This window comes from Mauremys mutica, chromosome 4, assembly GCF_020497125.1.
Source record: "Mauremys mutica isolate MM-2020 ecotype Southern chromosome 4, ASM2049712v1, whole genome shotgun sequence".
Taxonomy (NCBI): Eukaryota; Metazoa; Chordata; order Testudines; family Geoemydidae; genus Mauremys; species Mauremys mutica.
The window spans coordinates 63015589-63042840 of NC_059075.1; the positions used below are offsets into that span (position 1 = coordinate 63015589).

Sequence of the window (27252 nt, forward strand, 5' to 3'; positions counted from 1 at the left end):
TGATTTAGCAAACTCTGTTTATTTGAATCTTCACTTAACTGGGATGAACTGGAGTCCATGGAGGCATGACGATGAGGCTACTATTAGATATATAACATTAGCAAGCCATCAGAAGGTTTTGGTCTTTCTACATAGTAGAAGACACAAGAAATAGAATCCCGGGAGATTAAGTCTACTGGATAGTGACTATTTTATTTGCTGTTTCCTCCATTCCACTACTGTGCGCAAGGCCTGAATAATCAAGTTTTCATTATTCAGGATATTGTAGTCAATCATTTTCACCGGATTGTCAAAATTCTCTTTACTGAATGAGAGCTCCCTTATAGTATATGGGAGCTTGCTGTTTCCTCCGTTCCACTGCTGTGCGCAAGGCCTGAATAATCAAGTTTTCATTATTCAGGATATTGTAGTCAGTCATTTTCACCAGATTGTCAAAATTCTCTTCACTGAATGAGAGCTCCCTTGTAGTATATGGGGAAAGGGGACTGGAGACATCAACTTTCCCCTCCTCCATCTCTGTGGGGCTGCGTTCCACACCTAAGAAAAAAATGTTGCAAGTTTTACCAATGAAACATTACTGCAGTTTGGAGCTTATATCAATTAACAAGAGAATAATTGGCCAGGGAGGGAGATTTCTCTCTAGCGAGATAGCTTGCAAAGTTAATTGCCATAGGGATGTACAAGTATCTCTAGCAAAATCAAGTTTTTCAATCTCTACATCACCACTCTCCAGAACTGGTGAAAACCAGATTGCTGATAGGGTCAGGATGGGAAAGAACCCATTGTAACAACACTTACTACAGGTCAGCCCTCTGAGTATCATTTACAGGGGACCTACATGACCTGCATATCTGCTTCCCCAATCTAGAAAGAAAGATGCCTCAATGGTAGTGAGCAAAAACAAAATGGAATACTGAGAGCCGGAGAAAATGTAAAAGACGGGTGGCCACTCAAAAATGTATTAAAATTAGTGAAAGAATGACCCAGCCAACACAGGCTGGCCATACTGAAGGGAAAACGATGACCCATTCAGTGAGCAGATTGTTGATACCGTTGACTAATATATGCTGGCTATCATATATACATCTATTAATAATAGGTATTAGTAAGTGTTCAGCACAAATATCATTAAGCACAAATATAGCATTATATGGCCTAAATTGGCCTATGATTTTTATATAATGCTGCTCACTTATGCTAAGTGTCTCATAACCCGTTGCATCCCCTGAAGTAAGTTTTGGCTTGAGCAATTAAGAAAGCTGTCAAGATCAGGACAGATGAGTGCTTTACCATGGCAACAGAAAGGGAGTTACTCTCGCAGGCCTGTATTGCAATGTCCCAAAGAAAAGAGGACAAGACATATGATTCTTCTACCCTAGTACAAACCTAGGAGGTGTCTTCATGCCTGTTGGTGCCTGAAATGCAGGTGTTCAGAACAGAGAGAGAAGTACATCATAGTACCAGAAAAACAAGGTAGAAAGCTGATCGTTTAAATCCCATCTCAGATGATGTACACAATATCTTTTGCTTGTAAACCGGCAGGGTATAAAAACATGGCTCATGAGGTGTAACTTTGGGAGCACACCTTCTGCGTAAAATGAATGTAACACTGCTGCACAAGATGGCTTCTCTGAGAGTGGTATCACATAGAACCTTTTTCCTGTACTATATTATTATTGAGTTATAGCAATAAACCTGACCAACATTGGTTATTTGGTCTCTTGAGTATATTTCATAACAAACTGAAGTGTGGTCAAGCAATTGACTATACAATTTATCAACAATGCAGAAAGCAAAGTTCTCAACCCGTCAAGACCCAAGTGTATGACACATGCCTTTAAATGTGTGTAAAAAACCCCAAAACCAGTAGATGTCAATGAAGCTTGTAGTGGTTCTGGGCTTCGCTTCAACAATATAATGTTTCTCAGACCCTCCATTTTAAGGATTTGCATTTTTTATTAAGTTAATTTTCATTTATATACAGCAAGACAACATTGTGTGTGTGAGATCAAAATAATTGTGTGGCTAAAATGAGCACTGTGCCTTTAATGATGGATGGTTCAGTGGCATTGACTCAGGGAAAATGATAATTCTTGTCTGTGGAAAAGCTGATCATATTGAAATAAGAAAGGAGGATACAGCCAACAGAGAGTTATCAGATATGAAATGGGCAGGACAGGCTGATCAGGGAGATAACATTACTGTCTGCTGATAACTTACCAGGAGCTTTGTATTTTCTGAAGGTGTCATTTACTAATGGGAAAAAAAGCACTATAGGAGCTCTTGGATTCTCAGCATCTTCAAACAGATAGCACTCCTTTAGATTTTTCCGGTCTTCATCACTCATCTCGATTCTGGGGAATGGGATTCTCTGCTCCGAGAAGTACTTCGCAATTAGGTCCAGAGGCTGAATCATCACAGAACAAAGATTTTAGAACTCAAAGAAGGGACAAGACCAGGATTTCCTGAAACACAGTAACCAATGTTAAACTGCCTTTCTATACCTCAGGGGTTACACAGGAATTCCTACGGGAACACATGAAGTTGGAGAAAGACTACATCATAGAATACTGATGTTGCAGTTTATTTTGCTCCCTGTAGCACTTTAAACAAAATGAGAAAGCAGTTACAATAGTATAGATTCCACAGGCAGATGAAAACTAAAGTATTAATTTAAATCTACTACGGAGTAAGAGGATTCGTTAAATAGATTTTGAAATGGAACATCAGAGAGGAAAGCACAGAGTATATGTATCTTTCTAAGATATTTATATGGGCCCCATCACCAAAGTATCCGAGCACCTTACAATCTTTAATGTATTTAGCTTTACATCATCCCTCTGAGGTAGGGACGTGCAATTATCCCCATCTTCACAGATCAGAGGATGAAGCACAGAAAAGCTAAGTGACCTATCCAATGTCACACAAAGTCTGTGGGGAAGCAGGGAATTGAACCTGGACTTCCCAAAGCCTGGGCTAGGGCTCCAACTACTCATCCATCCTTCATTGGGATAATTTGTAACATGCAAAATTAGTTAATGAAAGACCTTGTAGAAATTTGAGTCCAAAAGGTATTGAATTGTCCCATCTACCAGAGTCAGCTGCCAGAAAACCTCATATCATCTAATCAAAAAGGAAGTAATAGCCATGTAATTACATGTAATTTTGTGATGAACACTGTCACTATTAGAACTAGTCAGAAAACTGAAATTTGTCCTGTAAGCAATTTTGAACGACAAAAAAAAATAATCTTCATCTTAAATATTTTAGAAAAAAAAGAAAACAGTTTTTTATTCAGAAACATTTTTGAACTGATTAAAAGTGACATTTTTTGTTTCAAATCAACATTTCAAAATGAAACATTTTTCATTTCATTTAGACAACTTCACTCCTATGTCACAATGGAACTCTCCACAATAAGAGTAAAGCTGGTCTGTGCAGGAGATATAACCTTCTCCAGAGGTGATCTGAGACAGTGAAAAGAACTCCCCCACAAACAAAGGACCATCAAAAACCTCATCACTTTCCACTCCAAGTGCAAGGGGCATTTCGTTGATCTTGCCTCCTCTAACAGGAATACAAATCAACAGGTACATTTATTTAACAACCATCACCTACCAAACAAGACACACCATGCACTTCTCCCTCTGGGGAGAAAATGAGAGAACAAACAGCATGTGACAGATGTGTAGTCACATTGCTTAATGCAATACTGGAAGGCACTCAGATATTATGGTAATGAGCACAATATGAAAACCTATATAGAATAGAACTTAAAATGTTATTTTGTTTCAAGTTTTTGAGTTTCAGAAACCCAAAATGAAACATTTTGAGTCCAAAATTAAAACTGTCATTTCAAGTCACCATTTTGAAATAAAATGTTGGGTTTTTAGGGTTTTTTATAAACCAAAAAGTTGAAATGACACAACTGTGTAAGTTGCAATAAAATGAAAAAATGAGTTTCATTTCAAAATGTTGATTTGTCATTTGAGATTTAATGTAGGAAAATCTAATTTTTGTCGGAATTGACATTTCCCCCCACAAAAAAATCAGTTTCAACACAACTGTACTTTTTGGTAGGTATATTTTCTTCACAAGAAATTTTTATCAGCCTTAATAATTACTTTTTCTTATTGTGTGTGCCTGCCAATTACTTTTCCTAGTTTTACTAGAAAATTACTGAGGAACACTGAGAATTGCTTCATAAATTATCTTCCGGGAATTTGTTGGAATAATATAGATTCATAGATTTTTAAGGGCAATTGTCATCTTCTATTATCTGACCTCCTGCATAACACAGGCCATAGGACTTCCCTGAATTAAGTCCTGCTTCAAGTACAATACACAGACCAGAAAGATTGATCAAACACCTCTATTTTTCAGCATTATTATTAACAATTCTACCATTTTGAACTAGTAATGGACCAATGCCATTGTTAGCATTTCTTGTCAGATCAGCCATTGACAGATTTAGTGATTAAAACAGAGAATTAGAAGCATAGATAGTGTCAATTAAATAGAGAATTTAGGCCACAGTTTCTAAGACAAGGAGGTGTGCCATTGTCGAACTAGTAGTGCAAACTAAATGAAGTTCATTCTTCTGGAATCAATTCCCTCTTCTACTATTGGAAAGTTAGTAATTTTGGCCACAAGCGCCGGCTTCTAATTTTCCCCAGGGACGCTCAATCTGTGCTCAGCCCCAGGTGATAGTGATGGGGCTCAATCCACCCATCCCCCCAAAGCCCCACCCCACCTCTTCCCTCCCCCGCTCCCCCCCTACCCCACCTATTCTCCCCCCCTCCCCGAGCACGCCCCATCCCCGCACCTCCCAGCGCCTCCTGCATGTGGTGGAACAGCTGTTCCTCAGCATGCAAGAGGTGCTGGGAGGGAGGGGAGGAGTTGATCAGTGGGCTGGAGTGGGTGGTAGGGGGGAGCTTGGCTGCTAGTGTGTGCTAAGCAGCAGCTAATTTTTCTTCATGGATACTCCAGCCCTGGAGCACCCACAGAATTGGTGCCTATGATTTTGGCTACTAAATACTAAACGCTTTGAGGCAAATGGCCATAATGGAAAAACCAAAGGATAATTTGACTCTTCTCACCAATGTCTGTGATCCTCCACTGTAATTTAAATGCAGGATGACGTCCACTTTCCTCTGAGGTATCAAGAGTGGTGGGTAACTGGTATTGATAAAAAATCCAGTATCTGCCAGGGATAGAGGGTGCTGTGCTGTTTCAATTAGTTTGTTAGGGTAAGTGTCTATCACAGTGTCTGAAATACAAACATGTCCTGTTATAACTACCATAAGAATAGATGAGCTGCTTCCCTGATGAATAATGATAAATGGGTCAAAGAGAAGAAAGGAGAATTCTGCCCCTACCCCATTGCAACCTCACATTGTTTTCAGCCTTTTTGTCTATCTATTTTGCCCTTCCCCACAACTTTGCAGTCACTGTGCCTGGTGACATGCAACCCAACAAAAAATTAACTGAGACCAGGGCCAGCTCCAGGCACCAGCATTCCAAGCTGGTGCTTGGGGTGGCAATGTGCAAGGGGCGGCAGTCCCTGTTGTTTTGCCCCCAAGCAGCGCGCCAAATTGCCGCCATGGACGGCGGGGGCAGTCCCTGTGCCCTTAGGGCGGCAGGCGCGTTTCTGCTGTGGCAGCAATTCAGTAGCAGCTTCTATGTTTAGCTGTCCGCGGCGGCTTCAACTAAACATAGAAGCTGCCACCAAATTGCCGCCGCCGCGGAAACATGCCTGCCACCCTAAGTGCACATGAACTGCCCCCGCCGTCCGCGGCGGCAATTCGGTGTGCTGCTTGGGGAGGCGAAAACTGTAGAGCCGGCCCTGACTGAGACCCAACAAAGCAATTTCATTATGAACATTCAGCCCTGTACAAGCCAACAGACTGAACTTTAGTTCAAACTTCAGTGCTAGAGGAAGGGGAGGTGGAATTTAAACATGAAATCCACATATTCTCCACAGCACGTAGCTCTCCTCAGTGCATTCCAAACCATCTCAAAATATACCACTGCAAATCATGCTTTATTACTGTGCCTTTCCATGTAGAAAAATGCTCATTCTCCAGGTACTTATTGTGCATCTGGAAACCCCTTAGGAAATTGGGGAATTCTGCAATTGTTGGGCGCCCTGTTAAGACATCTCGGAAAGCAGTAGAAAGGGCGCCTGCGGGAGTCAACAGGCGAGTCTCTGTCTCATGAGGCTTTATGTGCAGAACAGGATCTTCCTCTGCAGAAAGGGAGAAAAAAATCTAAAATTCTTAGTTTGTCTAGATTAATTTGGGGATGGGGAGTTCTCTGCAGCAATAAAGAATAATAATAATAATAATGCAATCATTCATAAATTGAATTTCTGGTCAACCCATAAAAAGGATAATTGTAATAAGCTATGGCCTCGAATCCAAATAAAACTCAGAGTGGGAGCAAAATGATAAAGAAACCCCACAAAAACTCAGTACATTAAATGAACTACTACCCACAAATAAAACATTAAGTCTACAATTAAAACCTAATATTTTAGACTTAACTAGAATGGTGTCCCATTTGTAATTTGGTGCAGAGGTGCCAACTTTCTGATTTCTCGGGGGGTGCTCAACCCCCACTCTGCTCCAGACCCCACCCCCTCTTCACCCCTTCCCCCAAGTCCCCACCTCTGCCCACCTCTTCCTGCCTCTTCTCACCCCGTTCCACCCCCTCCGCTGAATGTGCCCCACCCTTGCTCCGCCTCTTCCTGCCCCTGCTCCGCTCTCCCTCCCCAGCACCTCCTGCTCACTGCTGAACAGCTAATCCACGTTCGGGAGGTGCTGGGATGAAGGGAGAGGAACAGATTGGCAGGGCCCACTGGCAGGTGGGAGGAGCTGATCAGCAGGGCCCATTGGTGAGTAATGAGCACCCACTATTTTTTTCTGTGGGTGCTCCAGCCCCAGAGTTCCCATGGAGTTGATGCCTATGATTTGGTGTATGGTGCAGGGAATAGTATGCAGAGTAAGGGCCCTCTATGAAGACAACACTGCTCCCTCAACTTTTGAGGTGGTAATTTGGCGATTACCCTTGAATATTTTTCCTATGTCCTTTGCATCTCCCTTACTCAAGGCAAAGCAGCTCCTAAATCAAGCAAAGAGATTGCTTTACAACAATAGAAGATCCTGTTAACCCCTTTCCTGCCCTTCCCCCTCTGACTATGCTATCTTTGCAGTAAGGCTTTAAAATCCCTTCAAAATTAGTAGCAAAGAATCCTGTGGCACCTTATAGACTAACAGACGTTTTGCAGCATGAGCTTTCGTGGGTATGGTATTCACCCACGAAAGCTCATGCTGCAAAATGTCTGTTAGTCTATAAGGTGCCACAGGATTCTTTGCTGCTTTTACAGAACCAGACTAACCCGGCTACCCCTCTGATACTTCAAAATGAATGTGTATTATTTATACGTCAGACAAATATGGAGTACCAAGTACAGGAAAACAAAAACAAGTGAATGAGATAAAAAAAAAGATAAACCACCCACCAATGTCTTTTACTCGGTCTCTAGTCCATCTGTACCAGAAGTCCTCTGAATCAAAGGCTAAATTCCAGAAGTACATCACATCCAAGGAAAATATACCACTCCACATGCCTGTAAAGTGGAAGAGATTCAATGGAAACTAATTTGATGAAGTCTTGGAAGCATTTTAACTAAAAACTGCCTTTTGTCCTACCCCTTGAACATTTCCTTCCAAATTTTATAGACATCTTTGTGGGCATAGTTCCAATACTGCAAACACTTACACATATGCTTACACTTCTTTGCATGAGTATTCCCATTGAAATCAAGTGTTTGCAAGACTGGAGCCTATCTGAGCTACTGTTATAACTACTTCAGCTGTAGAAGCTTTAAATGCTATCTAGTTCCAAGTTAAGTCAGACTCAGAAAATGTTAAATTGTTTAACTACATAAGGTAGCAGTTTTCAAGTTATCTTCCCATCTCAGCTTTGCAGCTTCTCCATATTTCATCAGAAAAACAGATATTTTGTTCCTTTTTTAATATCTCACTTTCTCTCTCCCTTTGCTATTATTAATTAATTTTGAATAACATTATTAGCTCTCTGAAGATTGCATTAAAAAGCTGGTTTGTATTCTACTGTCTCGGAACATTACTGTTCTGTTTAATGATGTTGATGTTTATTAGGCTACATTTCAATGCTATGTTGTTAAATGCATCAGGATTCAAATAAGTGCCAAGTGGAAAAGAATAGAATAAGTCAAAACATTCTGTTTCATTTTTGGTCAAAATCTTGTTTTGATGAACATTTTCTCACAAGCTACAGTTAAAAGTTAGCAATTGGACAATGCTGCAAAGTACACCCTGGCAGCCCCACCCAAACTTGACAACAAGGGTTGGGCGTGGGTCAAGTCAGATACGAAAACAACTGAAAATTCTCGGCTCAGGTCATGTTCGGATTAGGCTTTAAAATGATGCCCAAGTAGACCTAAGTCCGCAGAGGGCAATGCTGTAACGAGAAGACACCCTGCTTCACATTACCATGCCAGACCTCCTGAACCCAACCCTGCTGCCATTGTGTCTCCTTTCATCCTTCCCTCCCGGGGACTGTGCAGCAGCTGCAGGAAGCAAAACTCTGCCCTTCTGCCCTGCAGGCAGCTCCACACTTGGCTCACTTGAGCAGGCTCCCCATTGTCTGTGTGGCAGCATCCGCAGGAGGTGGTGCGGGAAGCCAGGGGCTCACCCAGTGCTGCTGGGACCCTGGGCAGGGAAGCCAAAGTGTGGAGCCATCACAGATGGGGCACAATGCTGGGGAGCCTGGCAGCCACTGAAAGACTGAAACTGAAGCAGCTCCAGCTACTACCACCATCCTTGCCCTGGGCACAGCTACAACGGGTGCAGTAGCTGTTGGCTCTGCAGGCAATGGCACCACTTGCCCCCTCCCATTCTCTCCCACACCTTCTCCACCCCCATTACACACAAGCCCCTTGCAACCCAACCCAACTCCAACAGGACTGAACTGCAAGAGTTAGGTTCAGGTCGGGTATGAAAACAACTCAACGATCTCTAGCTTGGGTCAGGTTCAAATTTGTTGTGGTCTGGTCAGTTTCAAGTCAGGCTTTAAAACTGAAAAGGGCTGAATTCCAAATAATTGTGATATAAAAGGTAGCAAATGCCAATGTTGGACAAATCAACTCAAGTAAAGGTGTATAGACTCTAGCAGCTGCCCTATGTTTGTAAGTTGCCTGGTTTCATAGCACAGTTAAACCAAACATACAACAGGTTTAGTTACACTAGGACAATTCAAATTCACATGGAAAATCATTATCTGTTAGTGATACAGGTGGTACCATACGTAGATTTCTGGCAGGTGATTCCACACCAGTGTCACCAGTGATAGATCACTTGCTCTCCAATGCCTAGTTATACACCCAGCTCTATTTTTATTACGTTAACATTTTCTCTAGATAATCGTCACCTTCCATGTAGCAAATCCGGCTTTCTGGGAACTTCTTCATCAGCCTTCCCATGAAAAATTCACTTCCAAAATCTTCTGAGCGAATAAATGCTCCATATTTCCAGAATCCCACCTCATAGGGAGTGAACTCCAACCATTCTATAGCGAGAGCAACAAAAAGGGCTTTTACTGCAGTGCTAGACTGTGGGGAAAGACACTCATATCATATGACTAGAAAAAAATCAAGTGGAATACACCTTCCAGCATCAACTTCTTTGTGTATAATTCTAATTTAAAAACCATCAGATTTTGTAACTAGCTATATTTCTATTCAATACTGGTTGCAACACCAATAAGCCTGGAAAGCAAATTTTCCTCATACATCAGCAGGGGATGGTCCCTCCATGTACGGACTGAGGTCCATTAATACAGCAATTTGGGGGTGGAAGGAGCTTGAACTGAACAAAGTCAGTAGTACTCAGCTATAGTTGTTCATCCATAATGTTTTATATAGGTCAAATTCCCATTGGAAAATCATGCTCTAAGAGTCTTTTAAGTGCCTATGCTCCAACAATGAACAGTACAGAACAAACAAAGGAACAGTCCTATTCTGATTTGGATCACATAATTAAATCTATACCCTGCGAAGACAAGCTCATACTTCTGGGAGACTAGAATGCCAGAGTTGGAAAAGATAGTGAGGTTTGGAATGCTGTAATAAAGAGCAATGGAGTCAGAAAAATAAACAGCAATGGTGTGCTGAGCATGAGTTTGTTATTATCAACACAATCTTCAGGCAAGCCAACGGACATAAAACCTCTTGGATGCATCCAAGATCAAAGCACTGTCACCTGATTGATTATGCCATGATAAGGCAAAGAGGCGTCAGGGTCATCAAGATCACCAGAACTTGCAAAAGGGACAAACTGTTGAGCTGGCCATGGGATGATCAGAGCCATTTTTAATTTACATGCAGTTCAGCGAAACAATGCTGAACAAGATTAAATCAAAATTGAACCAAGCAAAGCTGAGACATCCATTTCATCAACAAAAACTAAGGGAAAACTTAGAGGAATCTACTCAAAAAAGTGGAATATATTCAAATCAGCCATTCTTCAAGCCTCAGAAGAAACTCTGAGCAAAAATCAAAGATAGCACCAGGATTGGTGATATTAAAGATGTGTTATGTCTTGGCACATAGACAAAGAATCAACGTCAAAGAAAGATACGTTCAAATATCCGCAAGCCAAGGATCAAAGACAGCTTTATGTTCTACAGGATAACTGGTGGGAAAAGAAAGCAGAAAAATACAGCAATATGCCAATTCTAAGACCACAACGTTGTTTTGGGAGTTCCTGAAGACCATTTATGGCCCATTGAAATCCAGACTAGCTTCTTTAAAGAGTTCAGATGCATCTACCTTAATCAAGGACAAGAGGCATCTCTGAAAAATAAGTGTAGAACTTCACTGAGCTACTCAACCACCCCTCTATGGGCAACCAACAGGTGCTAGAGGAACCAACCTAGTACCCCATATATCAAGAAACTGACCAGCCATCTATCACTGAGGAAGTGAAAAAAACTGTTGAACAAATGAAGTCAGGTAAATCACCAGATTAAGATAGCATCCCAGCTGAAATCTTTGAACTTGCAGGCCCCAAAACTGTCAGCTATCTATACAAAATCATTAAGAATATCTGGGAAGCCAAGGAAATTCCTCAGGTCCTCAAATATACAATCCTAGTTAATCTTTACAACAATAAAGGCTACAAATCTGACTGAGGGTAACTACCAGGATATCTCCATGCTATCTATTGATAGTAAAATCCTTGCTTGTATTTTTCTCAGTCAGCTTGTGGAAACAGTATCACAGAAGTTTCTACCAGAGACCCAGTGTGAATTTGGAGCACCACAGGCCTGATATTTGTTGTGAGGCAGATTCAGGAAAAATGCACTGAGCGAAACATTGAACTGTATGCTGTCTTTGTTGATCTAAACAATTTGTTTTGACAAGATGAGTAGAAATGGCCTCTGGAAAATTCTAGAGGGATAGGTTATGTTATCAGAATGGGCAATGACAGTCTTCCAAAAAAAAAAAAGCTCTCTGTGGTGAGCTGACACTTGGAAAATGCAGGAAGGGTGGTCAACAAAAACACTTTAAAGACATCCTTAGGCAGAAACTGACCTAATGCAGCGTAAATTGTTACAACTTTGAAGACATAGCCAAGGAGAGACCTGAATGGAGAGCAACTATCAGTAAAGGTTGTAAATACTTTAAGGAAGACAGATGAAAAAAAAATTTTTTTAAAGGACCAAGCATCATACCAAGTCTTCAGTGGGAACTTCTGTATTCCTGTGTGACATGTGTTCATGCTCCTCACAGATGTAAACTAAACAGCCACATGACAACACACGTGATGCTGTGATGTCACCATCAGATACAACAGACATACATTATAGCTGAGGTAAAAGTTATTTCCTCCAGGCCAACACTGTTAAGAAGCCCAGTACTTCTATTTGCTTTCTCTCCTCTTGACTATTCATACTAAGGAAGCATAGTTAAATCAATAATAAATGAGATGTATATTTGATTGGCATTGCACCCACAGGTTCACCGGTTTATCTGGGACTTCCTGATTTTTGTAGTGAGGATAAACTCTGAACTTGACATGTCCTGTGCTAGAAATGAACTTTCATTTCTGGTCCAGGTCAGAACTCAAAAGACCACATGCACCAAACAAAAACATTTAACGTTATTTTTTAAAACTGTATCCACAGTTTTTTGAACTTTAAAAAAAGGGTTAGTTTGGGGCTAGGGACAAAGGGTTATAATGTTAGTGGAACTGGTTTATCACACAAAATGAATGAAGATTTCTTAGAATATAAATCACATACTCTAAAATATTACCATTACCTCTAAAATCTTGAGCACTATAGCCGTTTTTGAGGTTGATAGCCATGTAAATGGGCAGCGGATTCTGGCCCTCATTGATTGCCTGTCGCTGATCCGAGAGTTTATGGTTATCTTTCTGTTTTTGAAGGAAAATAATTAACAGGAAAAAATGGATGTGCATTTGATTTTTTATAATGTAATATCTGAACTTCAGCCAGGTTTTCTTTTATGTTCTCAACTCATTGGGCTGTGTACAAATGTTTCTCTAGGCTATTCCAAACTTCCCAAAAGTCCCAGGAACAGCAGCAATTCTTTAATGCTTACATGTTATTAAGAAATGTGGTCAGTTTGATTGTAGATACAAACAAGCACAGAGAGGGAAATTCATGGGAAGAGACAGGTGACTAGAGTGCAGCAGGGACTGGAGCTGTCTAAGTTATGATTATCTTAGGCAGGTTATGCTGCAATGTTCCAGATAGATAAGTGCTGAGGTATGCATTATACTGGATCTGATGCATTAAACTTCTTTGCTTGTAAAAATAAATTATTAGGAAATAATCTATTTTGGTTGGGTTTCAAATACTGTTATTTCTAAACAAATTTTTTTCAACCTTGTTAATGGCACTCATCCTAATGTGACATTGCCTGAAGTTTTTAAAACATTTTGGAGTTATTCCAGCACCAAATGATTTAATAAATCCATGCTTTACTTCCTTAGCTGTTCTAAAATTCTTTAGATATGCATATATAACAGTAAGACCTGTCGAATATTTAGCAAATATATTTGACAAATTTCACTATTTTCCATCCAAAAAAATGCATTTGTCAAATACTTTTTTAAAAACAGATTTAACTAGCTGCACAGCTGATCTAATACCATTTGGCAAATACATTTCTCAATGAGTACAAGTGAAATCCATACAATAATACATTCAAGGAATGTTCTTTTCTGCAATTCAACTAGCTCTAAAAACAACACTGAAAGAATAGAAATAGGACAGTATTACAAACACATACGAAACAAGTGGTCTGTGATGTAACTAGGATTTATGTCACCTTCTTGAAACCAATTTTACAGTGTCAATTTAGTTTTTAACCAAAAATGAATGTTCGACCATATGCAATGTGCAAATAGGCATCTGAATTACAAAATGAATCCCAGGGATTCAGATTTTTAAAGACAAAAAGTGGCAGCCAAAGGCTGGCATGTTGGAATTTCTTGGCTCGAACAGTTTAAAGTGCCATGGTACCCATAGGTCTGCCACTTTTTTAAAGTGAGAACAGTGTTTGTATTTGAATATATAGTTTATCTTTTTGCAACAAAAGATCCTAACAAATTCTTTGCCTCAATAACCCTACAGTGTTGTTGGCTAGGCATCCCTTTCCATGTTTATTTTCTGCTCATTCTTAGCGATAGAAGTTCATCAGGTCTCTGAAAAGAATGGTATATTCAATACCTCATCATGTAGCATGTATTCAACCATGAGCCCCCACAAGTCTATAAAAGACGTGTTGTGTCCTTGTTGGCGCCGCTCTTTCAGCTCATTGTAATAGTACTTCAGACGGTCCAAAGTAAAACCCTTAATCTTGCATTTGGTCACTTGCTTCCGAGCTTTATTGATTGCGTCCTCCAGATACTTCTGTGACCAATTAGGATCTTCGTACAAGTTTGCCATAGTCCTGAGGAAGGGAGATAGGATATTAAACAGTAAGGGTAGGCCTACACTGGAGATGGAGATATAATTTCCAGCTTGGGCAGACATACTAGCACTTACTTTTATTGAGACAGCCTGCTAAAAATAGCAGTGTAGCTGAGGCTGCATGGCAGTGGGATGGGATAGCTGCCCTGAGTACACACCTATGGTTTCAGATGGGATTGCTCTCATGTTGGCTAGCCCATCCCGCTGTCATGGCTACACTGGTAATTTTAATATGCTAAAGCTAGCGCAGGTATGTCTATCCAAACTGCAAATTACACCTCCAACTCCACTGTAGGAGGAAATGGTCAGTGTGCATGGCCAGGATGTAAAATCCCACCCCTTCATCTTCCTATCTCCAATCCTATCCCAAAGACAAGATTCAGTATGATGGATCTAGGGTATAATTGACATAATACAGAAAGGTAATAGACATTTAAATAAATATACATTCTTAACAGTGATTTGAACTCTACTTCTGAGATCTAAGACACACACAGTATCCATTAGGTGGCACAGGCAATTGGTCAGTGTGACTGCCCACCACTTAGCTTATGGTATTTTTTTTCTCAGTGGATACATAGGGAAATATGTGGGCTTATTTTTTATCTGTAAAGTGTCACGCAAACCAACAGTGTTATATAACTAATAAATAAATAATAGTGGCATGCAGAAAGATCAAATAAAATCGTTGCTCATTGTCCAGCTTACCATGTAGTGCCCGATAAACCGGTTATGTAAGAAACACTGTCCAAGATATTCAGTTTCTGAAGACCCAACAGGCTGCCATACATTGCTGTTAATGATCTTGTCCCACCCCCTGTTGTCGTGATTGCCACCACCGGCACCTGCTCAACACACAGAGGAGAAGACAGGTGAAAAACAACTGAATGTCTGAGATAAGAAATGATTTGGTATGAAGGATAGAAATGGTAAAGGCATGGATAATACCAATATAAAATGATGTCAGTTTGTGAGCAATTACATGATTTATGTTAACTACTTCCATTCCTATCTCCTAACTGCTGGGACAGTGAAAGCTCGCATTCTGTTGCTTCAGATGTGTTTGTTTGTTTTTATTATACAATTGGAGACCAACTCACTATATTAGAATTCACCTAACGTGCATCACCTGGAAGTCAGCATAAAAATATAAGCATTGCCCTACCAGAACTGCTTTTTAATCCATGATTCTGGCTCTGACACTGGTCAGGGCTTCAGAAAAATGCACAAACACCTTATAATAAGTGGAATTGTGCAGTACAATATCATGGGGGTGCTTCCTGACCCCAATCTGATCATTACTTGATGTCCTTCTTAATCTTACTAAGCCATTTACTTCCATAACATCCTGTGACAGTGAGTTGCATGGCTGATTATATGTTGTATAGAAAGATATGTTCATCTGCCTATTTAAATTTGTTATCTTTTAATTTCATCATGTGCTCTGCTGTTCTTTTGTCATGGAAAAAAGTAAATGAGTAGAGCTGGGTGGGAAACAGTTTTCCCGTCCCCCAAGAATTTTTGAGAGGGCAACAATTTTTGCAAATCAGTACCCCACCCTGCCACCCAAAAATCAGATTGCATTAATGGAAACATTTTGTTTCAGCAACGTTGGTTTTGTTTTGATTTTGACCTTTGCAAAAAAATCGTTAATTTTTTTTAGTGTAACATGCCTAAAAGTTCAAAATGACTTTTTTTTTTGAACTAAAAAATAAAGTCAGTCAAAGATCCCCATTACAACAGACATTGCCACCCTGCCTCCATCATTCAAACTACCTCCACTCAGCAATCGCAGACACTTCTTTAGTGTCTACTACAAGCCTCTTGCCTGACAACCATCGCCCCTTCCTTGATACAAATGAGCAGTACAAAAGGAAACTGTAACTCATAACATCAGGGGACTGTAGAGAGGCTGTAAAGACATACATCACCTGACGTGCTCTGCCCCACCTCGCTCACCATACTGCTCTGGCAGCTCCTATGCTCCCAGTCTCTCTGTCCAGAGATCTGGACCTGCCCTTGGGAGGTAACAGGAGGGAAAGGACTCCTGCCCTGCATGGAGCAGGGGGTGGAGGTGGGTGGCTGGGACCCAGTACCCTGGACATCCTCAAACTTTTGCCTGGGGATGTGTGGGAGGGAGGAGGCACTGGCAGGCTGTACAACTCCTAGACTTGTTTCTCCCGCCAGTGGTCAGTACCTGTCCAGGGAGTGTCATCTCTGTTCAAAGCTACTAATAAATGCAGCCTAAGATATCTGATTAATCCTGGAGCCACTCATTGCACTCCTTGAAAGCAAATAACCCACTGCTTACTCCTAAGGCTTCCTGGCTACCCGGAAGATGTACTGCTCCTTTAAGAAAAATGCCACCAGCTGAAAGCAGCACTACGATTGGAAAGAGGAGAGGGGGGATACCCACAATTCAGTTCCACATACTTCATGGTCCTGCAGGTTCTCCTCTAGCTGGAGCACTTTCTTCACAGCAGCAGCAACATACTTCTTCCTTTTACACAGGAAATCCTGCTCCTCTGTGCATAAGTCAAACCTAAAGCGCACGTCCATGTCTTTTGGCCTGAAACACAAACCACAGCAAATGTCGTCTTCTTAGATTCCCATCCATCAGCTCAGCAATGACAAAAAATGTATGCACATATGTTATTACTTAGGACCTATATAGAGCAGACAATCAATAAACTCCATCATCAGACTTACACGACAGGCTATTTCCACACCTGTATATAGACTGAGCAATGTAAAAAAGAGGGTGATATTTCTATTGCCGGCACATGAGGAGCAACAATGTGGACAAAGGATAGGTCCCAGCATGCTTCAGGTTTCTTGCAAAAGGAGTCACAAAGGAAAGGGTGACAATTTAGCAATTTTTCATCTGAAGGGTGATTTTTGAACTCTTAGTATTCTTTCTGTGTCAATATATTTCTCACCAAACCACCCTGAAAAATTCAAATAGCACTCCGAGTTTATAGTTTCATCTTTTGGTTTTTGCCTTTGCAATGAGGTTGTGTACAAAGTAAATGTTTAGTGTTCCTGTTAAACTGAATTCTGCATACAACCTTAATTGTGATACAGTTACCACTGCACCACCGGGTCAAATTCTGTCCTCAGCTAACTCATGAAACCCCATTGACTTGTGTGCACTTGTACAGGTGTAGTTCTGTGTATAATTTGCTTCTATTAGAAAACAGATGGATAACCCCACTCTGTGTGCACTTCTTACATTGGTAATGAACAAGTATGCTGGGCAAGGTCGATGTTCTATCTTCATTTGTTTATATTACATTAGCACCCAAAATGTGGTAGGTGTTGCCTAGAGTTATGCATGGAGAGCTTGCAATCTAAGGCACAGATCCTGCGAGACCTCCCCTCCCAAGTAGACCTCCGTGGCCATTTGGGCTAATCTAAGTGTCTGTCCCTGCAAACACGTAAGCACATGGACAATTCCAATGAATTTCCTCACATGAGTAAAATTGAGCATGTGCTTAAGTGTTTGCAGAATTGGGACTTAGACAAAAACACAGAGTGTGATTCATATCTGTGTGTTTGTCTTCAAAAACTCCTACAGGATAGAATGTCAGAATTTCCCAAGAGGCTTTGGTCACATTACCCTCTGGTGGTTGCAAACTTACACAGGATATTAGCTGAAATGATAGTTCATGAGTATGTATATTTCATGGAAAAAGAACAGGAGTACTTGTGGCACCTTATAGACTAACAAATTTATTTGAGCATAAGCTTGCGTGGGCTACAGCCCACTTCATCAGATGCCACAAGTACTCCTGTTCTTTTTGCAGATACAGACTAATACGGCTGCTTCTCTGAAACCTATGTTTCATGGGTGACTACTATAATTTTCCATTCCCAGCCACTTTTGCAAAGCACACATCATTCACTTACCAAGTTTAATCTTTAAAAACAAAGTCTTTTTAATGATTTTCTGAATGTAAAAATGTGTCTGAATATTTTCAGAATGGTAGGGAAAAAAACCCTCACACCCCAAAAAAATTCCAAACAGCTGTATCTATTTTCTTCAGACTTTCTAATAAAGTTCACTTCTGGATTGAGATTAAGCACACAGCTAGAAAGTGGAAGGGTATTGTTCATGTGGTCCTTTTTCTTTGTAAACTACAGTATTGTCAAGATCTGAAAAACTTTTTCAAGGCTGCAGTGACATATTCTTTACCATGTCTTCTCTGATCAAGTCTGACTAAATAATATTCTATAAGATATTGAAGTTATAGCCAGACAGGAAACACTTTTCTCATCCTACAAAAAGCCTTAAGATTTTGAAAAAATATTCCCATCTTGAATCAGGATGAAAAGTCAGAATCTCAAAAATTTCCACAAAACAAAATCTGAACAAATTTCAGTTGAAGAACTTTGTTTTAATAATTCTGAAACATTTTGTTTAGATTTTTGACCTTAAAAAAAACATTTTTACAGTACTATAATTAGCTTGAATTTTTAAACAAAAAGACACTTCAGCCTGGAAAACTGGAATTTTTCATTAAGAAAATGTTGAAATGAAACATTTCAATAATTTCAAACCTTTTTTAAAAAAAAATTCAAGTCAAAAAGTTTGCTGAAACTGAAACTTTCCATGAGAAAGGGTCCATTTCAATGAATTGACATTTTCCAGTGAAATAACATTTCATCAAAAATTCCCAACCAGCTCTAATTACAATATTACATATAATATTAGTTTTACGTTGCAAGATTATTGTTTCATCTGAGGAGAAGGGAAGCATCAGTCAGTGTGTGTCTAAATTTCAGATTGCTGGCTAACCTCTGTTTTATGAGCCCCATGAAAATAATGACCATACTGGGCCAGACTCGCTCATGCAGATGGAATCTTTGTTTAGCCAGCCACTGAAAGATTTCTCCAATACAAGAGGATTCTCCAGTGGCATTGAACCACCCTGGCAGTGCCTAAGCCACTCTCTCCCCTTGTCTAGAGCAGAGGACATGGAAAGGGGAAGTGGGGGGGTCGCCAAAAAATCCTTGCATCCCAGTGATTCCCAACAGCCACAAGCTCCTGCAGGCCATTGGCACCTGGGGTCTGACCTAGCTTAGAGCAGCACCAGCATTGGGAGACCACATAGGTGACAGTCAGCTTTCCACCCTACCCACACCTTGTGCTGAAAGACCTTCACCTGGACTCCAGAATCTGGCCAATTGTGTGTTATAATACACACAACATGTGATCTTTTATGTTTGGTTGGCTTGTAAAGTGTAATTATTCCCCCCAAAAGCAACTGCAGAAATGGCAGCATGGGATTCCATGTTTACTGTTTCAGTGATTCCATATCAAATGTGCTAAGTTTACAAGTAAAAAGTTTTTTCCCTGACTTCTGGCCCTACAAATTCCACCTGAAAGTCAAGCTGTGTTCTTTTTTTCTTGTGCATCAGACCCAGTAATAAAGGTTCTGTCAGCCAAATTGTGCCTCTGTTATATCAGTGCAACCTCATTGTCTTCACATAATGCTTTCAGTGACGCCTGTGCAGATACAACTGGTTGAATCTCAGTTAACATTTCCTTTGATGATGCATGAGAAGCAATGGAACCCTTCTCACTATGTGTTTTGTAACACCTCTGAAGGACAAAAGTTTTGTCTTTCACTTGCCAGCGTAGACAATGCCTAAGAACCAAGATAAGAAATCTTACCAGCCTTTTGCCTTCACATGCAAGTCAGATGTTTTGTCCTGGAAATTAAGAAAGTAGATAAATTACCATCATATTTTTAAACCTTCCTTTCTCTTAGTCTTAGAGTGAGTTTTGTCTGCTCTCCAATTAGCAATATCTGAAACGTCTAACTATAGTATATGCTCAAATAACTGCAAATGTATTTGCAGATAATGGAAAAATGCAAATGTTCAATGGATAAAGTAATAAGTGGAACAGTTTCATGTCCTATTTGGAGGTTTATTGTGGCAGGATGTTAGTAACAGAATGCAATATTAATTGTTAGTTTAATAAAATACCATGTGTTAGATAGAATATAGTGGGAGAAGTATTATCAATAAATTGTGATTGTCTTCAATATAATGAAGAAAATCAACACCGAAGGAACATCTGATTGTAATTAAACAATGTACACTGAAATTTCATTTTATCACCAACAATAATGAAAAGGCATTACCCCCATTTTTTATAAATGCATTCTGGTATGTGTGTGACAGAGGGATTTGTAGTCTTATAGATCATTTAAGTATAGAATCTTAAGGTTGTAGGTTTCAAATGATTATCAGGACAAAAAAATGATTGTTGCTATTTGGTACTTTAATAATAAGTATGATGATTTTTTGAGCAATTTTTATAAACCTACATAATCAGCTACACTTGGCACAACAATTATGATGTTAATAACTTTCTCACATTAGTAAAAATTTAAACATACACCTCTACCTCGATATATTGCTGTCCTTGGGAGCCAAAAAATCTTACCGCGTTATAGGTGAAACTGCGTTATATCGAACTTGCTTTGATCCGCCAGGGTGCGCAGCCCTGCCCCCCCAGAGCTCTGCTTTACCACATTATATCCGAATTCATGCTATATCAGGTCGCGTTATATCAGAGTAGAGGTGTAGTTAAAATATTTATTCCAAAAGGTTTGCAGCACTCACCATTGCTATTGTTATTTTCTTTTGCAAAGGGAGTGAATTTAGAGGCAGAAGCAGGGATTCTTCTTTATCTGAGGTCTGCTGAATTAAAAGAAAAGTGGAAATGGTGGTGATTTATCACAAGGAGAAAGGGGCTAACCCTCCCCAAAACACATGAATTAGATTGATGTTGCTGTTTACATTCTACTCCAAATGATATTTTCATTAAGGCTAATGATTACATACACCAAAGTAATGCATCTTCTTTGGCAGTGTAACATCCAGTTTTGTTTGGTTATTCTTTACGTAGTGAAACACAATGGAATCGCTATTCCTGAGGCTGGAGTCAGCATCCAATGAAATCTTCTGGGTTTCTTCATAGGATCCTTTGACTGTAAGTGTGAGTTCTTCCTCTAAAGACAAAAGAAAGTGAACAAGGAGAACCTTAACAGTAGTTGCCCAGAAATAAACTTTTCATTATTTATACACTGCATTCACTGAGGAGTTCTTTGCATTGTCCTCATAATAGTGGTTGCTCAGTAAATCTAGAGACTGCCCCAAAAAGATACTAAAAATCCCATCTATCTAAAATCCCATAACAAATATTCAGGTAAATGAGGATTCAAATAATTCAGTGAGTCACTGAGTAAGTGCTTTAATTGGAGGACTCTAACCAAGATTTAGATTAGAAGGAATTTCAGATTAAAGGGGTTTTTTGGATAAATACGATTCAAACTGGATATGGGAGCCATTTATTCACTGCCATTCTATTCTGATATGCATTGTACTTTATGCCATACTCCTTATAAAAGCCAAAGTCCTAATTGCAATTCAAATAGACTGATTCATCAGTGTCTTTCTGTGATAACTGCTCAGTAGCAATGGTGGGGGACATGGATAAGCATTCATGTTGCACTCCCTGTCAGTACCCAGCCCAGGGAAGCTAATGATCCAACCAGTGGACCAAATTCAGTGATGAATCCTGGTCACATGCCACCTGAGGCACATTGCGCATACACTAACAAGCGGCAACAATGGTGTTGTTACAGCTGAAATGATCTTTCCATTCGGTGGCACTAATTCAGATATTTCTTGGAGGTGAGATGGGGGGAAAATTCCACTCCTTCCTCCCCTGGCAGGGACCCTGTTCTGGCCCCCATTCTCACAGAGTCCCTAGGTCTCCTCGGCCAGAAAGTACCCTGTCTCTAATCCACACAGCACACGAGCCAAGCCAGTACTGACAGGGGTGAAGTTCTCTGCAGACTCCCCTGCACTCCACAGTACAGAAACAGACTTCCCACAGCCCCTGCCTCACAGACCCTGGGGCGGGGGAGTCCTGGAGCCCCCCACAGTGCCCCCCTTCCTCCTGTGCGGTGGGACTGTATAGAGCACCCAAATGGCTAGGGACGGCCCTGGGCAGGACCATCCCTGACAGGTGTTTGTCCAATCTGTTCTTAATAACCTCCAATGATGGGGATTCCACAGCCTCCCTTGGAAGCCTAGTCCAGTGCTTAACTACCCTTACAGTTGGCAAGTGGCTCCTAATATCTAATCAAAATCTCCCAAAGTGCAGATTAAGCCCATTACTTCTTGTCCTACTGTCAGTGAGCAGGGAGAACAACTGAACACAGTCCCCTTTATAAAGCCCTTAATAATGGATTACTCATTTTCTAACTTCAATTATAACTACTGAATCATAACATATAAACAGCCAGTTAATGAAGCAATAACCTCACTTGTGGATTGTTGCTTTAGCTTCTTTGCCTGCCCATTAACTTCCAAACAGGAAACTTCACGTGACTGTAACAGAGATGACCAAATAAATGACAAAGGGTGACACAGATCGAATTCTAAGTGAGTCACATTGTTCTCCATTAACTCCTCTTGTTGATTAAGCAGTGACAACAAAGGGAATCATATCTAGTCCTTAGATGGGGGGATGGTGACTGTGACATTGTTTCCATGTTGGGGAGTATAAAGGAGGAGAAAATAGGCGCGTCTTTCAAGGATGAACAGAAAAGTAATGTACGCTTCAAGGGAGGGGGAATAATGGAATGGAAAACTATTCAGATAACAGGGGGTTTTTTAAGAGAGAATAGCTTGAGGGAAGCTGCTTGTGTGTGTTTTTATCACTTTGAATAATCAAGCACTAACCACTTCAGGGAACAGCATAGGAGTAGTGGCTAGGGAAATTCTCACACTTGCATTAGAAGGTGGGAATACTGGGTGCTCACAGCTGTACCACTTTCAGACTTTGGAAGAAGGTGACACTCTGCTAGAGTAGCAGAGAGTTCACAGCTATCCCAGTTCCAGACTGTCTCTCCATAGGAGTGTGTGGTTCGAGCACTGGACAGCGTGTTTTCCTAGTGCTAGCAGTAATACCAGTACTACTTGTGTGGGACAGGAAAGATCTCAGGAAATAAAAAGATTACCACTAGTATTCCATTAGTAATGATGTTTTCAGGACAGTCCAGACTAAAAAACAAAATTAAAAATACAAATGTCAAGATTAGAATTATTTAAATGACTAAGTATATCAGACACAGACTTTTCCCCTCAACTTTTATATTGCTCACTTAACTTTTTTTTAAACTCATAGATGTCCCAGAAGTGGGACTAGCACTAGAAGCCAGTTCTAGTATATGGGTATTGTGCAAGTTTCCATGCACTTCTTTAACAGTGAAAAACAGAAGTTAACCTTTAAAGCCCCTGATATTCCAGCCCTGGCACTGTGCCAAGCAGAAGCTGTGCACTGTGTCAAAGCATGAAGCAATTTCTTATATACTCCATACCTAAACTGTGAAGAGTTTGAGATCATTAAATCTGTCTGAATAGTTCAAACCCAGGCCTCCATAAATGAAAACCGGATGCATTCCATACTAGCACAATGAGGGGAGAATTTTCTACACTCATTTTACAGGTGAACTGCAAAATGGAAATGAAACTCAAAATAATACCAGATTTTTGTGTGTGTGTGTGTGTGTGTGTGTGTGTGTGTGTGTGTGTGTGTGAAAATGTCCCCCTCTCTGATAAATCAGGCAATTCCTGATCTATTCAAGACATCATATAATGCATTATTCTTTGATATTACAGTTGCAAACTCACATTGCAGCCCATGTAACTCATGTTATTAGTGAGGTATGGAACATAGTCATAATAACTTAGAGTCAGATCCTCAAGTTCATGTACATTGTTGCTCCATTGTCTTAAATGACTTCCACCAGTTGCAAATCTGGCCCTTAAGTATTAAATATGTAAATATGCTACCCAATGGAGCTATATAGGGAACATGAGCATATAAAACCAGAGATGGATGGCATGTTATTCTGGAGGGTGTGTGGAGATGTCGCAACCTGCACCCTACACATTCACAGTTACACAAAGCCGATTCCAGGAAATGGACACCAAAGCTCCTGATATTTGGTTCCTGTGTTAGTAATTAAAGTTGTAGTTAGACAGATACTGTCATTACAGTTCTTGCTACAGGCAGGGGTGGGCGATTATGTTGTGTTTAATAAATACAAGATAAGATGGATTCCTAGATAAATATGTACTTTTTAAACTTTTTCACAGGAAGACCTGGCCTCCCTGGTTTTCAATAGTTGCCACACTCAGCTCAGTGGCCTCTTGATTCATGAGTCCGCTGTGGACCTGATTCTGTTCTCAGAGACACTAGTATAAATCTGGAGTATGTGTTCTGAAGAATATGAAGTTACAATGGTGTAAAACCTGGGTGAGCACAGGATCAGGCTATAAGTCTGGGTTTTCATGTCACCAGCCTCTCATCTCCTGAAAATACCATGTTCACAGGACAGTGGAAAAGAATCACAGAAAGTGTCACTTCTAACACTATATTGGAATAAGGAAACAATTATGAGCCTCAAAGCTACTTTGTCTGTCCCTCTCCTTCACTTTCAAGCTTCTGTCAAGAACCTTCCCCAGTCCCACCATTATGCCTGACTTCCTGCTTCGGATTTAAAGAAACAATATACATAAAGCTTCAGAAGCCACCATCCCCTGTGCCTGTTGCTCTGATTTCCTTCTGCAGGACCCAAAACAGCTAACTAATGGAATCAGCTGCTCTTAGCACAGTAGGGGAAACTTCTAGAAATAATATACCAGAGTTAAAGCAACTAAGGACCGTTTATTTACTAAAAATTGCAAAAAACATGCTGTCACCTTTTGTGATTATCTTTTAACATTCACATTTTACACAACTTTTTGTACATCTATTTACATTTATTTCTTCTATTTTACATGTTTTTAAAAAATATTTCCCTTCACATTTCCAAACGAGGGAGGGAGTGTGTGTGACATGAAAGCCTTTGGAGGGGGACTGAAGGGCCTTCTGCTGCAGTTCCTAGAAGACTGAAGCACCTCCTCAAGTTGGGACATCTGAAAGACAGACAGAAGGAAGAAAGAATGTCAAGAGTCAACAACCCATTGGGCCCTCTAGGTCCCCGCAACCTCTTTATACACTGACAGTACCTTTTGGTTTGCCAGGATCTGCCACAAGTCCTTGTCTGCCCCTTGGTATCAGGGCCTGGGCTATATTAGATCACGGAGAATGGGAATATTGGCCAAGCCAAGCCACCCAGCTAGCCTGGATCCTATCCCTTCAGCCCTTCTCACAGGGTCGCCCCGTTTCTGGGTCCTACCAGTGGAAACATGAAAGAGAAAGGAAACATGAATATTGATTAAACACAGTTTAATACACAACAAAAATCAACACAAAAGGCACAAAACAACCACCTAAATAAAAAGAACTTACCTCTTCAGTCATTGCTACCCAGGGACAAGCAGTTGTCACCCACACACAGGCCTGGGTTATGGGCCCACAGACAGTGGGCAATGTGTCTGCCATGGCTTGGCTCAGCTGTTGGTGCAGAGGCAGTCTGCAGGTAGGTGCATGTGCAGCTACTTGGGCAGGTCAGAACCAAAGTATCTGGTTCTTGGATCATACTATTGATATTGATACTAAGAAGTGGGGCTCTCTAGTGACAGGTATACACCTGTCAGACTGCAGGTAGTAGTGTAAGGAGTGGAGGCAGAAGGCTAAAGAAGGTTTTCATCACAGTCACAGAAACTAAACAACCAAAATATTTTCTTCCCCTTTAAATCAAAGTGCATTGGAATGAATGCATAAAATTAATTTCATGCTGCCATCTGGTGATGAAATGGTACGGAAAATTCAACAAAAAATTTTTAGAAGTCAAAAGGCATAACTTTTCCACTGCGGTCACACTGCAGGCCAGAGTCATGAAATCAACAAAGGAAAATGTTAAAGGATCACTGTACTGTACTGCAGCACAGCACTGGGCCTGTGATTACACTTTCTAAATAAAATTATTATTTTAAGATCTTGGTAAGAAAGTAACAGACCCATACAAATAAGCTTTTCTTAATAGCAATCAACAAGACCTTGATTTAAGCTGGGGAGACAACAGGCAATAACCACATCAGACTAAATTTCTTTACATGAATGATGATTAAGGCTACGATTATGTCACGGAATCTGTGATTCTATGACTTCCATTGAAATCCATGACATTTTCTGCCCTGGAGCTGGAGCTCCCAGCCAGCCCTGCCCCCACAGCTCCCAGCTCCCGCCCTGGTTGGGGGACCCCACAGCTGCCCAGCAGCCAAGGCAGGCAGCAAGGGGCTGGCACTGCTGCAACAAATGACGGGGGAACTGCCCACAGGTGCTGAGATGTGGCAGCCGGCCAGCAGACCCTGCAACTGTCCATCCTCAGCTGCCCAGCCTGCAGCTGCCCAGCCTCAGCGGGCCATGGGAGGACCCCCTGCAGCTGCCCAGTCATAGCCAGCAGTTGGGGGACCCCGCAGCTGCCACGGGGGAGAGGGGACCCTGCAGCAGCCCAGCTCCACAGGCAGGGGAACCCCAGAGCTCCCACATACCGCAGCAGTGGAGTACCTGGGAGCCCTAGCAACAGTGGGTGCTGAACCCGCCTCCCCTTTTTGTCAGGGATATTTTTAGTGAAAGTCAGGGACAGGTCACGGGGCTTCTGTGAATTTTTATTTATTGCCTTATTGATCGGGATAATCAATAAGAGGAACACAAAGTCCCTGACTTTTACTACAAATAACCGGGACAAAAACTTAATCTTGACGATGATTACATTACATGACAAGCTACCATACTCAGCTGTGGAAATAAGTTGTGTACATCGTTCCACTCAAGAATCCATAAGAATTTGGAAAAAGACAGAATTCTGGTGGGTCTGGATATTCCTTAGGAGGCAGCAGACACATGGAATACATTCCCCGTTGCCAATTTATTACTTTCCAAATTGTTTTTCTTCTACCAAGGTTTTACTCACAGGTTCTGCAGTATGAACTCCACCTCCAGCTCCTCCTGTTCCTGAAAATCAAAGAGAAGTGAATTAAGTCAATATGAAATAACCCTTCCACATAAGGGTAACTGTTGATTGTATGAGCCTGGATTCACAGGTGTACAAGGAGACTGTATCGGCAGGAAAAAAATAGCAAAGGTTACTTTGAAAAAGCTCCCTGCACTTCAGTGGAGATGGACATCACTGAATGAGGAAGAGAGATTCTTAACTCTCCTAGCTAACA

General features: G+C 40.8%; 1 protein-coding gene across 1 annotated transcript in view; it reads right to left on the reverse strand.

Moving 5' to 3' along the window:
- Positions 1 to 301: 301 nt before the first annotated feature.
- The window catches only part of LOC123368606 (cytosolic phospholipase A2 epsilon-like), a 51166-nt gene continuing 24215 nt past the window's right edge, over positions 302 to 27252 (reverse strand). The window contains exons 8-23 of the mRNA XM_045013518.1: positions 26997 to 27037; positions 23091 to 23133; positions 22395 to 22458; positions 20905 to 21071; positions 20683 to 20760; positions 19724 to 19761; positions 16480 to 16615; positions 14755 to 14891; positions 13795 to 14026; positions 12368 to 12473; positions 9475 to 9612; positions 7523 to 7630; positions 6051 to 6247; positions 5100 to 5324; positions 2221 to 2407; positions 302 to 537 (exon numbers count right to left, since the gene is read on the reverse strand). Coding sequence (XP_044869453.1) covers positions 302 to 537; positions 2221 to 2407; positions 5100 to 5324; positions 6051 to 6247; positions 7523 to 7630; positions 9475 to 9612; positions 12368 to 12473; positions 13795 to 14026; positions 14755 to 14891; positions 16480 to 16615; positions 19724 to 19761; positions 20683 to 20760; positions 20905 to 21071; positions 22395 to 22458; positions 23091 to 23133; positions 26997 to 27037 — 2133 coding nt within the window. The remainder of the gene's footprint in view (positions 538 to 2220; positions 2408 to 5099; positions 5325 to 6050; positions 6248 to 7522; positions 7631 to 9474; positions 9613 to 12367; positions 12474 to 13794; positions 14027 to 14754; positions 14892 to 16479; positions 16616 to 19723; positions 19762 to 20682; positions 20761 to 20904; positions 21072 to 22394; positions 22459 to 23090; positions 23134 to 26996; positions 27038 to 27252) is intronic.